We start from the raw sequence: 16,163 nt of genomic DNA, 5'->3' as shown, positions 1-16,163 counted from the left end.
AACATTGGAGTCCCTCGTCGCCCTGAATATCCCAGGGTACTTACTAAAAGTAGTATGGAGCTACTTTAGTGAGAGAGTGCTCTCAGTGGCGTCAGCTATGGGTTCCAGAGCGTACGAAGTCTCAGCCGGAGTCCCCCAGGGCTCCGTTTTGGGACCCCTGCTCTGGAACACCATGTACGACGGCGTTCTGCGACATTTCATCTTTCCAAGTGAACGGACGTGTTTTTTTACTTGCGCTCTCGTTTTGTATTAAAGATTGATTCTAACCACCGGGGTTAACTTAAATTTTCTAATTTGTGTTTATAACTTCCCATTCACTTCGCGTGTGCATGCAGCTATTCTAATTTGTGTTCATAATTGGCTTTATTTGCCAATTTAGTTGTGCTGCTAGTGTTAGCTTTTGCATATTTTGCATTCCTTTTTGTGCCTTATTCGTCTAGCTTTTGTTTGCGCCGTCGCAACAGCGAAACGTTTTATCTATCCATCTCCCACGCTCTCTCGCTTTAGCTGTGCCGCTGCACTTCTTATCTAATCTGAACTCATTCGCTCTCCCGCTCTCTCGCTCTCGCTGAGACTCTTCACTTCTTTCTTAATTGCTCTGTTTTTATTTTTTCAAAGTACAAGTACAGTGGTAAGTCTATACAATGTCCGGAAATATTGTCTGTTTCGTCAAAACCTGCAAAAAGGCAATTGTTACAGGTGACCTTACAATCGGCTGCTGGCTGTGCGACAACGTCATGCACGCCAAGTGTATTGCAGTTGCAGCTCGGACGGTGGACGATGTAAAAAAAAAACATCGGCCTGCGTTTCTGTTGTGAGGCCTGTCGCGATGTAGAAAGGGAGATGATGTCTTTCATGCGGCAAACCAAAAGCGGTTTTAAGGGCATTTTAACGAGTTTTCGTAAAACTCTTGATATGTTCTTGGCGCTGGACACCCAATTTAATAGCCTTACGCTATTAAATGAGTCTCCTAGGCGCAAAAAAACTGCTACTGGTGGGCAGCATGTAGACGGACCCCAACTACCTGCAACGGGCTCTCAGCAGCAGCCTCCCTCGGCAAAGCCCTCGACCTCAGCATTAATTCCAAGAGTGCTGAGATCGAGCGCTAGAAAAGATTCGGTATCCGAATGTGCAGCGGGAGTGCCCGTACCGCCGGTGATTTCTGTTTTATCCCCTGGGGGGTCGCAAATATTGACCCCTCAAAGTCCCGTGCACACAAATATATCTGCCCAGGGTGTTAGGCCCGGAATACCGGCCGACAATGGCACGGCAAATAACCAATCTGCTTTGCCAAAAGCCCTTATAGCTGTTCCACCAACGAGACATATTTTTGTCTCGCGGCTCTCCCCTGACCAAACATCGGAAGATGTTCTCGCCTTTATACAAGGCAAAACCAGAGCCGAAAAAATTAAGATAAAGGTGGAAAAGTTCAAATTTTCTTACGCAAGGGACATTTCATCTTTCAAAATAAATGTCCCTAACGAGCTCTTTAACACTATTTGCTCTCCCAACTTCTGGCCAGAGTACATAGTTGTTAAGGAGTTCGAGGCGAAGAAAAAGAAAAAACGGCCTGTAGGAATAACTCTTCCCAGGCCTGATGATACCATTGCGCCTTCTACGTCTTCCAATCCCCACCCAAAAAACTAACCCACTCCCTAGGTATTTCCTATCAGAATGCAAGAGGCTTACGTAGTAAGCTTCCTAATTTGTATTCTGATAGCCTTTCGTTTGCATCTCAGGTTATTGTGCTCACAGAAACCTGGTTAAAGCCGGAGATTCTGAGCTCCGAAGTTTTTTTAACTGTGTTTACGGTATATCGGCTAGATCGCCCTATCAGACGCGGGGGTGGAGTTCTAATAGCGGTGGACTCCTCACTCACGTCAGAATTATTAACCTTCGAGGAATGTAACGATGTTGAATTCCTCTGTGTGAAGCTATCTATCAAAGGTAGCTCCATTTTTATTACCTGTTCCTACATACCTCCACTGTCGGAACTTCCTATTTATTGGAATCACCTTTCCACTATTCAGATGGTTTCCAGTAGACTTTTGGATAGAGACCAGTTGGTAGTTCTAGGAGATTTTAATATCCCTGGTGCTATTTGGTGCTCAAATAATTCCACCAATACTCTCCATACACCTACACAACATGACTTTATCGGCTTGTTTGACATTTCGCTGTCTCAAGTCAACCATGTTCGAAATTCCTTACAGCGCTTGCTTGATCTTTGCTTCGTCTCTGATCCTGCAAGAGTCAGTTTAGCAAGGGTGGCGCCTCTGACGCAGCCCGAAGATCCTTATCATCCAACTTTTGATGTGACTCTTGATATTGGGTGTGACGTACAGAATATTTCTGACCGTCCAGCCAATAAAGTCCTATGTTTTCGCAAAACGGACTTTGAACGGCTGAATAATTTTATAAACGAGTTCAATTGGTCCGATCTATACATGTGCACTGACATGGCAGTTGCCGTGGATATTTTGTACAGTGCCATGAATTCATTTTTTACTAAATGTGTTCCGTTATATTATCCGCCAAGCTCGAATAAACCGCCGTGGTTTACTAAAGAGTTGAGCCGACTTAAAAATAAAAAATCTAGACTGTAGGCTAAATTTAAAATCACCGGTTCTCAATCTGCCCTTTCATTTTATTTATCAGCTCGGTCAAACTTTACCGTGCTGAACGCGCAGTGTTATAAAAACTATTTAAATCGTTGTAGGGCCCAGTTCTCACAGGACGCAAAACAGTTTTATAATTTCGGTAACACTAAACGTAAACCTAAAACAAATCCTTCCTCGCTTTCATTTGAAAATACTACCGCAAATAATGATCAGGCAATAGCCGATCTATTTTCGCAGTTTTTTCAAACAACCTATTCTAGCTCTTCGTATATATACCAGACTTATTCCTACGACATACCCAAATCGAACTTAATTTTCTGTCCTAGCCTAAACGAAAGCTCTCTTCTTTTAGATCTTCATCGTGTCAAGCCAGTTTATTCGCCAGGTCCCGACGGAATTCCTGGCTGTGTGCTCAGGTATTGTGCCGACGCCCTGTGCTATCCCCTTCTGAAATTGTTTACCTTGTCCTTAGAAACCTCCCACTTTCCCATTATTTGGAAGGAATCGTTTATTATTCCTCTCCCTAAAAAAGGTAGCAAGTTGGATGCCAGCAATTATAGAGGAATCTCTAAGTTGTGGGCCATCCCTAAACTATTTGAAAACATTATCACCCCTCACTTACAGCACCTTTGTAGATCGGTTATTTCTCCATGTCAACATGGTTTTATTAAGCGAAGATCAACAACAACAAATCTTTTGGAGCTCTCTTCCTATATTTTAAAGGGCTTCCATAATAATTGTCAGACAGATGTAATCTATACTGATTTCAGTAAAGCATTTGACTCTGTTAACCATTCTCTCCTCGTTAGAAAACTCGATTCAATGGGTTTTCCAAGTGATCTTCTTAATTGGATCTCTAGTTATTTGAATGCTATCCAACAGCAAGCGGGATATCAGTAGGTTCACGGCACTCACCACGGGACATTGGGCGATCGGTTCGCACGCAATGAAGCTGGGACTGCCATACAACGCAATCTGTAGAAGCTGTAAGCAACCTACAGAGCAAGAGACACCGGAACATCTGCTATGCTTCTGCCCAGCGCTAAACCACATCAGATTTCGACACTTCGGTGCCTACCAGATGGAGTCACTGAGAAACATAGGAAAGCTGAAAGTTTCGGCAATCCTAGGTTTCCTGGCTGACTCCGGATGGTACTGATGGTGTATAATCAACAACAAACAGAGGGAGTGGAGCAAAAAGGAGCTTAGCTCTAATTGGAGGCCCCAGCAATGGGCCTCACCACTGCACTATGTGGAATTTGACCCGTTTTCGTGGCCAAAATTAAAATTTTTGAAATTATTAACATTTTTTAATGCAGGTTTCTTATATAATTATGGTTATGACTATAGGAAGCTATTTTAGAAAAGTGGGCGTGTCAACGCCCCCCTCCGCCCACAGAAATCGAAAAAAATCGAATATTTAAAGCAATTTTCAATTTTCAAGACCCCAATTTTGGAACACAGGATGAATTTCTTATTTTAAATGTGTCCTGTAAATTTGGTTCAGATCGGATAATAAATGTAGAAGTTATTTAAGAATATCATTTTTTTTGGTTTTATTATTCTACATATTAATTATTAACTTCATCATTGTCATCAATTTCATTATTATTATAAAAAAATAGGTATTGTCGTCTTCCCTAACGTCGATATCAGTTTTAACGGTTAAGAAAACCTTATATTCTGCGGAGTTTGATTGTTCCACAATATATTTCCGGAGAAATTGAACCTCCCTTGCTTACGCCACACTACTAGCAGTTCTGCATTTCTGACCAAGATGTTGCTTCCTAATAATTCAAATTACGCAAAAGACCGCAAAAAACGCACAATGAGCCTATATATTTTGAATTCAGAATTGACAAACCTACAACATGTATATGGACACTCGCTGATACAATTTGAACCTTTTTTTAAAACCCTTTGGAAAGTTCAACTTTATTTCCAAAAGTGACAAATGGACACCACTTGCTAAATGTACAAATTTTTAGAAAAATACGAACGGAACACGCAACATATTAGTATCAACACATAGTAATAACCTGAAGAATTAATATTCAGTTTGAATTAGGTTATTTAATGATTTTATGTCAGAGATATGCCAATTTGAAACTGCACTGCAAAGTCAACTTATAAGACAGCCCGTGGTGTTCGCTTGCAACAGCTGACTTTAACAGCTGTTATTTTAACATTGAACTGTTAAGTTAACATTTTGGGTATGTAACATAGCAGTTTGATCAATTCATAACATGGTATCATTGAAAATACGCAAATTTGGATACTTGCGAAAAATGAGTTTTGGCCACGAAAACGGGTCAAATTCCACATAGTGCACTGCAACCTACCTACCATTTGAATGGCAGGACGCAAAAGGTGCTCTTTAAGAATAATTTATCCAATGTTCTAAGGGTTACATCTGGTGTCCCGCAAGGAAGCCATTTGGGACCCTTATTGTTTACATTGTTCATAAATGACCTGCCCAAAGTCTTGACTAACTCCAGAGTACTTATGTACGCGGATGACGTCAAGCTTTGCGTGCAATACAATGACGTTGCCTGCCAGTCGGATTTACAAACAGATCTTAATAATTTTCAAACTTGGTGCCGTGTAAACTTATTAAACTTAAATGGCTCGAAATGCAAGCTAATGACATTCTCTCGTGTCGTTCCTAAGCTTGCTATTTACACGCTGAACTGCTGCTCTTTGGAAAGAATTAATACTGTTGACGATTTGGGCGTCCGCTTGGACCAAAAACTTGACTTTATTAATCATATTTTGTCTATGGTGAATAGAGCCAGGGGTGTGCTTGGATTTATTAAACGGTGGTCGAAGGAATTCAATGACCCCTATGTTACTAAATCCTTATATACTTCCTTAGTTCGTCCTATCCTAGAATATGGATGCTGCGTTTGGAGCCCTCAGTACGGCGTCCATAGTAAACGCATTGAGTCGGTTCAAAAGAACTTTTTACTTTTCGCTCTACGCGGTTTAAATTGGGATGCAAACCAAAGATTACCTTCCTACTCTAGTAGACTCCTATTAATAAACTTGCCGTCCTTAGCCAATCGTAGAACGATGCTAGGGATAACCTTAATTTTTAACCTTATCCATGGTGATGTGGAAAGTGCTGACTTGTTGAGTCAGCTTAATTTCCATGTACCATGTAGAACCACTAGATCCTATATCCCATTAGTGTTGCGCCACTGTAGGACCTCCTTTGAACTGCATTAACCTTTTAGAGTGTTATGTGCAAATTATAATGATTTGTACACACTAATCTCTAACGTAGATACCCTTCCCAAATTAAAATCTTTAATACTAACACACTTAGTAAGCATGCAAGCTAACAATCTGGCAGCACGCCGGTAGCCAATTTTCCTCGTATTCTGTCCTATATTTTCCATCGCGCCTACTAACACCTAACCCAAACAGGCACGTGCCTGGTGTCATACGGGCCACTTGAATGTACTGACCTTAGTGCATCAACGTCCAAGAATAATGCCCAGTGGCACTACTGTTGTCGGGTTCGCCGACGACGTGGCAGTGGTCGTAAACGCCAAGGAGCGCACCGCAGCGGAGGACTTGACGAACGAAGCGATCGGATCGATCGAGGCATGGCTTACGAGCGCTGGCCTGGAACTATCGGCGCACAAGACAGAGGCAGTCCTGATCTCGAGCAGGAAAGCGGTGGAAACGGCCGAGATCCTGGTCGGTGGAGCCGTGATTAGATCGCAGAGGGCGATCGCGTCCTAATCGACACACGGCTGACATTCAGGAAAATGGAGTATGCCCAGAAGAAAGCCAGTGGGACGGTAGGAAGTCTCGCCCGCATACTGCTCAACACAAGAGGGCCCAAGCAGATCACCAGGAAGCTGCTGACGAGCGTTGTAACTTCCCAGATTCTGTATGCTGCGCCGATGTGGGCGGAAGCAGCCGAAACGAAGTCCTACATGCGGGGCGTAGAGGCCACTTACATGCTGTGCGCTGTTAGGGTGGCAAGCGCATTCAGGACGGTCTTGGACGACGCCGTTCTGATGATAGCCGGCATGGTCCCCCTGAGGGAGCTGGTCTGCGAGAAGGCAGAGATTCGGAGCTGCGAGAACGATGAACGATGAGCGCTTTGCGCCCGTACCGCACAATATGGGTCCTTGCCCCGTTTTTAGTTATAAGCATTTATGTTAATTTTGGTGTTTTTCCAATCTAACGTACATGAATAAAGTCGAATATTAAAAAAAAAACATACAAAATTAACTGAGTGCACATAACCGGCCGCTGATTTTCGTGTACATCGCGCTGTTTCAACAAATCTGTGTTGTGCCAAACATTAGAAACAAAGGTGTCTCGCGTTTAAGCGTCGTAAATAGCGCCTATTGTATATATATATACATATGTATATATAGCACAGACGCGCGTTTGCCAATTATCCGCTGTTGCGAGGCAAACAATTTACAACAACAACATTTTTGAGGTTCCCTTGCAACTCGGTGCTGCTGATTAACCTCTAAATTTGCGCAGTGAAAAATAAACGGGTTCATACCTACCGAAGCGGTCAGACATTTTTCTTTTAATAATTCTTAGTGTGTGGTCTAATTCGGAAAACTCGTTTCAGCCTCAAAATGAACCGCCAAGTGACGTGGACTTCTACAGAGCCAAAACCCAATCCCAGTTGCGGCAATTGAACTCTATGAATTATTATATAAACGCAGAGTCGGTAGATCAGTTTGATGAAGCTGATTTACTGGCGCGAATGGAGTGGATAAATTCCTTAAACCTGGTCTTTGATTCCGCACAGACTTCGCTAGAAAATTGGATTTTGCAGAGATAGCGACCATCGGATCGACACAGCGTTAATGGATGTTAAGGCGAAAATAAATCGAGGTTTAGCGGCGCATCGAGGCTTAGCCTCTGTTGCCAATGCTAGATGGATCCATTGATGCTATTCTGATTGGCCGGATTTTATTTCGACGTTCAACACGGTCATCGGAAAAGATGAGGATCTAAGCGATATTGAAAAATTACAATATCTAAGGTCAAGTTTAGGCGGCGTGGCCCTAGAGATCATACGTTCGTTTGACCCCTTGAATGCCAATTATAAAAAGGCTTTGGGTTTACTCACCAATCGATTTGATAATAAAGTTTTACATTTTCAGGCCTACACGCCTACAGGCAATATTTGCTTTAAAAGATGTCGAGAAGGGATCGGCCAAAGGTCTTCGGGAGCTAAGCGAGCATCTGCGAGCAATTCGTACCCTTGCTACTACGCAACAAGTCTTGGATGGATTGCTAATTCACTTCACCGCACGAAAGCTCGATCAGAGGACGCGCGAAAAATGGGAAGAGGATTTGTCCATCAACGAGCTATCTACTTGGGAATCTATGGAGTCGTTCTTGCAGAGGATGTGTACGATAATGGAAAATTTGGATCAAGCCTTGGTAACTCAAACACCAGGTCAGCAGGTGGAAAAAAAATGCATAGAAATAGCTCAAACACATTTATTGCTTCAGCTACTAACTTACATCTTCCGCTATTTATATTTTGTGATGTGAGGGATTATTATTTGCCAAAATACTCTCTATTTTAAATTTGAGTCAGATTAAGAGAAGCAAAGAAGTTGCACCTGTGCCTCAACTGTTTGAGCATGGGGCATAGTTTGCAGCAATGCAAGTCAACGCACTGTAGATATTGTCGCATGAAGCACCACTTATATTAATCAGGACGTATGGCTCATGTTGACTTTTTGTCCACAAACCCATTGCCTCCCGAATTGCATCCAGCTGTATCTAAAATTCCCGAAAAGAGAGTAAATTTAGCTGAAATTTCTAGCGACTGGCTTCTCGCCGAACAGCGTTTAGATCTCGAAATAATAGAAATTGTCACTAAATTAAACTCCGATGAGTTCTCCGTAGACTTGGCCAACACATTTGGTTTGCGCAAAGCAGTCTTGCATCGTAAGGTACAGCGGAATGGTAGGACACGTTTCTTGCTGGTTGTGCCACGAGCGTTCAAATGGTCAGTAATAAACCAAGTAATAAACCACAAATCGATTATGCACCTTGGTTGGCAAAAGACACTTGACAAAGTTTATCAATATTACTGGTTTGCTAAAATGAACAAGTATGTTCGTAAATTTGTCGCTAACTGTATAACTTGTCGGACTTCTAAATCTCCTTCTGGGAAAGTCCAAGCTGAGCATCATCCTATCTCAAAGGTCAGTATACCTTGGCATATGGTTCACATTGACATTACAGGAAAGCTAAGCGGAAAAAGCGATTTAAAAGAGTACGTCATTGTTCAGATCGTTGCTTATACAAAATACGTTTATTTGCATCACGTTCTAAAGTTAGATGCTGAAAGTTGTATTAAGTCTGTGAAATCTGCCGTAACATTATTTGGGGTACCAAATCGCATCATTGCAGACTAGGGTAGGTTTTTTGCTAGTTCGAAATTCTTAGAGTTTTGCAACTCTCAAAAAATAAAACTTCATTTAATTGCCACTGGAGCAAGCCGTGCCAATGGCCAAGTAGAACGTGTTTCGGTGGAGCAAAGGTGTTAGATGGCAACTCCCGGGATTTGGATCGGCGTCATTTCTTTTATTCGCAGTTTCTCCTCCCTTCTCTGCTGAGATCGCCGATCGGAATAACCGGGAATAACTGTTTGGGAGCCACAACGCAGATTCGCTGTACCCACGACATCACCCGGATCCTATGGAACAGCAGGTGTGGCCAATGAATGGACGCCACGCAGATTGCCTGATCTTCCAGAGTTCGAAGGTCAGCCAGAGGAATGGCCAATATTCCAGTGCGCGTTCTTGGAGACGACGGCGGCGTATCAGTGTACAGTATTGGAAGATAACCAAAGGCTAGTGAAGGCATTGAAGGGTGAAGCGAGGACGGCAGTCAAGTCACTGCTTATTCATCCTAACAACGTACAGGCCGTAATGGAACAGCTTCGCTTTCGCTATAGGCGTCCGGAGCAATTGATCCGGAGCCAACTGGAGAGCGTGCGGGAGCTACACCCAATTCAGGAGCACAACATAGGCAGGATTGTATCGTTCGCCACGAGGGTGAGCAACCTTGCAGCGTTTCTGCAGTCAACCGACAGCGGCGACCAGCATATAGGAAATCCCACTCTGATGGAGGAGCTGATCGCCAAATTGCCCCTAAGTAAGAGGTTGGACTGAGCCTAAGTGAATGGCTAAACGAGCTCGCTAAGCTGGTATGCACCATTACGGACGTGAGCAGTAAAACCCCAAAGCGAAGGGTGTTACATGCAAACACGAATCTGGAGCTTCCGATGCATGGTGAGCATCAGGAAGACATGGAACAGAAGGGGTATAATGACCACCCCAGAGGTTGCCTCATGTGTGAAGGGCAACACGCCATCAAGGATTGCAAGGAATTCAACAACGCCCCTGTCAGGCCGCGATTGGAGTTCGCCAAGAAGCGGCGGATCTGTTTCGCGTGCCTTGAAACCGGGCACATGGTACGGTTCTGCAAGAGGAGCCGTAAGTGCAACGTCTACGGATGCTAGAGGAAGCATCACTACTTGCTGCATGACGAAGCCGATATCCCCAGACAGTCACAGGGAGCTACGAGCAACCACAGACGGGAGCCACAAGAGGTCATCAGCCAACATAAGCGGATGCCGCAGTCTGCGGATCCAACAGTGAGTAACATTTCCATGGCCTAAGCAACAAGCCTGAGAAGCGCTGGGCGCATGGAAAATGAGAATCAAAGCGGCCAGGAGACGCCGCATCGAAACCTTAGTTGCGTCGATTCGGATGGAGGCCATCTGCTGTTCTGAGTTCTGCCCGTGACGCTGTACGGGGAGAAGCAACAGGTGGACAGGTACGCACTGCTCGACGAGGGATCGTCTGTGACGCTCATAGACGACGAGCTCGTCCGAAGCCTACACCTAAAGGGTGAGAGTCGACAACTGAACGTGCAGTGGTTTGGCGGTAAGTCCGCCAGAGAGCCTACGAGGAGGGTTAGCCTGCAGATCAGTGGAGCGGGCAAACCGAAGCGGCACGGTTTAAGGAACGTGTACGCAGTAAGCAACCTGAGTCTTCCGATGCAGAGTTTACGTCGGGAAGATGTCAAGACGGCAAGGGCGAGCGCACGCCTACCACTGAAGCCGTACAACAATGCAGCGCCAAGGATCCTTATTGGACTGGATCACGCGCACCTAGAAATTCCCCTGCAAAGCAGAAGCTTCGGCGCAGGAGGACCATACGCAGCAGCTACCAAATTAGGATGGGTAGTATATGGACCAGTGAGACGTCAAGCGAGTCCACTGACGGAGAGATCGTGCCTACGAGCCGTTACCCAGGATGACGCTCTGGAGAAGATGGTCAGCGATTATTTTGAAATAGACAACTTCGGAGTGAAGCCAGCGCCACCGGTCGCAGCCAGCGACGATGAACGGGCTCTGGGCATCTTGGAGAGGACGACTAAACGGATAGGTCAACGATACCAGACTGGGCTGCTATGGAAGGATGACGAGACGAGACTGCCAGACAGTTACAACATGGCACTACGGCGACTCGTCAACATCGAACGGAAAATGAAGCGCGATGCGAACTTCGCGCAGGCCTACAATGCGATCATGGATGACTACGTCAAGAAGGGATACGCACGACGACAAGAGCAGCCGGAGGTCACTTATGGTAGTCGTGACAAGTTGTGGTACCTGCCGCACTTCGGGGTCGAAAACCCAAACAAGCCTGGGAAGATCCGTCTAGTTTTCGATGCAGCAGCCAAAGTGAACGGCGTATCCCTGAATTCAGCACTACTGAAAGGCCCCCAAAACTACAAGTCACTCCCGGCTGTCCTCTTCCACTTTAGGGAAGGAGCCATGGGAGTCTGCGCGGACATCAAGGAGATGTTCCACCAGGTATTGATGCAGCCACAAGATAGATGCGCCCAGAGATTCTTGTGGAGGCACGGAGATGACCGCAAAGACCCGGAGATCTACGAGATGACAGTGATGACGTTTGGAGCAGCTTGTTCGCCATGCTCAGCGCAGCACGTGAAGACTGTAAATGCTTCAAGGCACGTGCACACTGATCCCCGGGCGGTCCTGGCTATTAATGAGTACCACTACGTGGACGATTACGTAGATAGCTTCGCAGACGAGGATGAAGCTATAGCCGTCTCAAAACGAGTAAGAGAGATACACGCAAGTGCCGGTTTCGATTTGTGTCGGTTTTCTTCCAGCTCGGCGAGATTGGTCAGTGCCTTAAGTCCGTTAGGCACCAACGAGAACGTCGAGTGGACCGAATCCGAGCAGAAGGTATTGGGCATGTATTGGCACCCGGCTACAGATGACTTCAGATTCAGCGTCAAGTACCATCGGGTTCCCAGCAGCGTGATGACGGGGGAACGTGTCCCTACTAAGAGGGAGTTCCTCAGCTTGGTGATGTCCACGTTTGATCCGATTGGGTTCTTGAGCTGCTACATGGTAACCGCCAAGCTACTTATGCGAGAGATTTGGCGAAAAGGAGTCACATGGGATGAGCCATTGTCAGACGAGCTAGCTGGCGGCAGGAGATGAGCTATGTGAAGGAGTTCCGATGTCTACGCTACTATTTTGGTACTGGACAAGTACGAGCACTCCAGCTGCACGTCTTCGTGGACTCCAGCCAGTCGGCGTTTGCTGCGACGGCGTATTGGCGGACCACCTACGCAAACGACGACGTGCGGGTGCATTTCGTATGTGCCAAAACGAAATATGCTCCGATGAGGACAATGTCAGTCCCGAGATTGGAACTACAGGCAGCCGTGCTGGCAACACGGCTGATGAACACTGTGACATAGGAACACAGTGGAGAGATAAGCAGATACGTACTCTGGACGGATTCTAAGACAGTGCTGCACTCGATAAGCAGCACCCACCGGCGGTATAAACAGTTTGTTGGAAACCGGGTGGCAGAAATCCTGGAGTCGACGGAAGTATCCCAATGGAGATGGGTACCAACTGCCGAGAACGTGGCAGATGACGCAACCAGGCCGCGACGCCATGTGGACCTCAGTCAAGGGTCATGATGGCTACGCGGGCCGACGTTCCTGCGGGAACCAGAAGAGAATTGGCGAGAGAGCTCATCTAGTGGTAGTGGCTGCACGAGAGCCACCGTCGAGGAAGAGATGCCATGTGAGTTTGCGTTAGTGACTGCAAACGAATTTTTTATATCTTTCCAGAGGTTCTCAAACTACAACCGGCTGGTAAGGACCACGGCTTGGGTCCTTAGATTCGTCCGACGATGCCGCGGCCAGTATAGCGACCGTGAGAAGTATGGACTCACGGCAAAGGAATGCGCCAACGCGGAGCGCATATTGATCCAGCAGGCGCAAAGTGAAGCGTTCTCCGGAGAAGAGAGGGACAAAGCTGGAAGGATCTCGAAAGAAGGCAGCCAACTGCGAGGGCTGTCCCCGTATTTCGACGACGATGGAGTCATGCGTGTAAGGGGAAGGATCGACGCCGCCGCTTGTGTGCCATACAGCGCCCGGCGCCCCATTATACTGTTCCACAGACACACGTTGACGGTGATGGTAGTACACCACTACCACCAGAAGATGGGGCATCAGAACCACGATGCGACCATAGGCGAGATACGGAAGAAGTTTTGGATAACGAACTTACGGAGGCTGCTACGGAAGGTGGTGGCTGACTGCCAGATCTGCAAGCTGCGGAGGGCACAGCCGATGCAGCCAATAATGGGTCCTTTGCCTGAGGACCGACTGGAAGCCAACGGATGGCCATTCAAGCACACGGGCTTGGATTATTTTGGACCGTTGCACGTGACGATTGGAGGTCGCATCGAGAAGAGGTGGGTGGCACTGTTCACCTGCTTAACCACGAGGGCCATCCATTTGGAGATGGCCCATGATTTATCTACAGATTCCTGTATCATCGCTATGAGGAACTTCATGAGCCGGCGAGGACCGGTGGTCAAGATGAGGAGCGGTAATGGGAAAAACTTCGTTGGAGCCAATCGAGAGGCCAGGAGATTCAACGGGGATTTCGAGCCAGAGAAGATCCAGTCCGAGCTGTCGTCCAAAGGAATCGAGTGGATATTCAACTGCCCAGCGAACCCAGCTGAGGGTGGCGCCTGGGAAAGGATGGTCCAGTGCGTCAAGAGGGTGCTGGCACATACGATGAGGGAGCTGGCTCCCATGGAACATGTAATGGAGAACCTGTTGATCGAGGCGGAGAACATAGTAAATTCCCGCCCACTAACGCATCTGCCAGTTACTGTGGACCAGGAGGCTCCACTGACTCCCAACGACTTGCTGAGAGGAGTACCCAATCTGCCGGATCTACCCGGAGACAATGGACAGCCGTTGGAGAGGTGCGCCACAAAGAAGCAGTGGCGACTGGCCAGAATGATTCGTCCCGCTTCGAAGCTAGCTGTTCTGGATGTGGTGAATGCGGCTGCTTCACGGGGGCGGGGATGTCGCGGAATGGATAAGCTAACCCGCTAGAATATCGATAGTCAGTCAAGTTTGAATTACGCGCCACTAAGGCGAACCTTCGTTAAGTATGTATTCGGTATTTGAACTATGTTTGTAATTGGCCACACTGTTTATGGCCGAAAGCTATGTTAAGTTCGGCACCACGGTTATTCCGATCGGCGATCCCATCAGAGAAGGAAGGAGAAACTGCGAATAAAAGAAATGACGCCGAACCAAATCCCGGGAGTTGCCATCTAACACCTTTGCTCCACCGAAACAAGAAACACCACTCATAAGCTCAGATGGCAACTCCCGGGATTTGGATCGGCGTCACCATCTAAGCGAGATGATGTGTTTTCCGTCAGAGAGGACGATGTGTTATCCGTCAGAGAGGACGATGTGTTATCCGTCAGAGAGGGCGATGTGTAATCCGTTAAGATTGACGAAGAATTTAATGATTTGAAAAGACGAATATAGTGTACTGGCGGAAGGCCCAAGTGAGGTATATTGAAAGTAATGTTAAGTCATTTATAATCTATAGTTTCTATAATCTAGTTTCTAATGAAGAAAGTGAACTGAAAATACTACGAAGATTAAATTAATTAATTTTGTAAAATAGGATAAGAGAGTTTGTTATGAAGAAAATTGTTCGTAAAGCTAAACTTGGTGTACAGAGAAAAATGTGAAAGACATGAACAATAAAGTTTAAGACTTGAATATGGGTGAAAATTGAATCTGTTTGATAAAAACGACTACACGAGGACGTAAATTGTCAGGATAGCCGTGTCGTGACACGATGATATTACTTGAGTTAAACGGCCGTTGCGCGCCACACATCTCTAATTCGTTGTCTGTTCTTTTAGCTCCATTATTTCTTATGTTATATTCCGACGATTGAGCGTAGATAATTTTGAGAATGTGCGAGATAAGGCTACTTGTCGCTGTACGTGGTGCCTTGTGTTGCTTAGCGTGTATGGTAATAGTGATGAAAATGAGGAATGCAGTTGATATTGTCGTCACAAGAATCGCTGGCACGAGGCAGGAACAGTCTAAAACGTTCGCTGTAAGCAGACACAAGGGAATTCGTTTTTGTGTGCATAGCCAAAAGAAAACGTGTAGTAAAAGAAATGGCTGCCGAGTGCGTCAACTCATAAGTCTGTCTTAGCTGCCATCGTCAAGGATCCTAGTAATCATTCTGATGATGACACACTTGCTGCCGTAGTTAAGCCAGCTGCCTTCTTGGCAATAAGAGCAATGCATCAGCTCTTTTATGATGATGAGAAATCAGTTGCAGCAAAAATGTTTCTTAGGGATTTATGAGTTGATGATTTAATTTTTGGTGGTGATTCAGTTGAAGAGGTGAGAGAAATCTATGATCCACTTGGACTAATTGCACCAATCATTAAAAAATCTAAAATCTAGTGCTAACGTGGATTGGGATGACGTATTGCCAGCTTATAGTAAACGTCAAGTAATGTATAGATTTCGACTGCTCATTTCATTGCTTGTCTGACTCATCCATTGTGTTGGCATGGATTCGACAGCCCCCAAGGGAGTTCAACGTATTTGTGTCAAACAGAATCGCGAAAAGAGAGAGACATGACTTGGCATCACGTTCCGACATGTACCCCAAGAGAATTGCCGGATGTATTACTTCGCGATGGGGGAAGGCTGCAGAACTCAAACTTGGACTACGATATGAGGCATCCTATATTATTACCCAAGGATCATGCAGTCACAAAGGCAATGATCGTTTATTTTCATAGGAAATATTTACGTGCAGGACCACAAGCATTGCTTGCCACATTGCGGTAAAGTTATTGGCGAATTGGACGCCACAAAAGCTTCCGATGTTTTCGAATGAAGCCAGTGACTTGAGAGTACGTTATGGGTAGCCTGCCAGCAGATAGAGTGCGGTCTAATCCAGTATTTAATGCTACAGGAGTGAACTATTGTGAGCCTTTATATTGCAAAGCGGAACGCGAAAATAAAGCACCCCACAAGTGCTATATCGCCATGTTTCCCTCTTTCTTCACATATGGAAGTCGTCCAGGACCTCACAACCTGAGGGGCAGTCCGCGAATCATTTGGAGC

The 16,163-nt window shown here is 45.8% G+C and overlaps 2 protein-coding genes and 1 pseudogene across 2 annotated transcripts; all 3 read left to right on the top strand.

The window, feature by feature from the left end:
• The first annotated feature begins 10,098 nt into the window (after positions 1 to 10,098).
• On the top strand, positions 10,099 to 12,171 carry LOC147644724 (uncharacterized; annotated as a pseudogene).
• Positions 12,172 to 12,761: 590 nt separating this feature from the next.
• LOC147644722 (uncharacterized) lies at positions 12,762 to 14,099 on the top strand. The gene is made up of 2 exons (XM_086841277.1): positions 12,762 to 12,932; positions 13,719 to 14,099. Exons 1-2 carry the CDS (start codon positions 12,762 to 12,764, stop codon positions 14,097 to 14,099), a joined length of 552 nt encoding a protein of 183 aa, XP_086697403.1.
• Positions 13,071 to 13,697, top strand: LOC147644723 (uncharacterized; the record flags this gene model as incomplete). Its single annotated transcript, XM_086841264.1, has 1 exon — positions 13,071 to 13,697. A coding segment is annotated over exon 1 (627 nt), but the record flags the coding sequence as incomplete, so codon positions are not given.
• Positions 14,100 to 16,163: the final 2,064 nt, after the last annotated feature.

This window comes from Drosophila serrata, unplaced genomic scaffold (genome assembly GCF_035046125.1).
Source record: "Drosophila serrata isolate PLE 108 unplaced genomic scaffold, ASM3504612v1 contig_112, whole genome shotgun sequence".
In the NCBI taxonomy this organism is placed as follows: Eukaryota; Metazoa; Arthropoda; class Insecta; order Diptera; family Drosophilidae; genus Drosophila; species Drosophila serrata.
The sequence above is the reverse complement of the archived record's forward strand: the minus strand, read 5'-3'. Positions and strand labels throughout refer to the sequence as shown.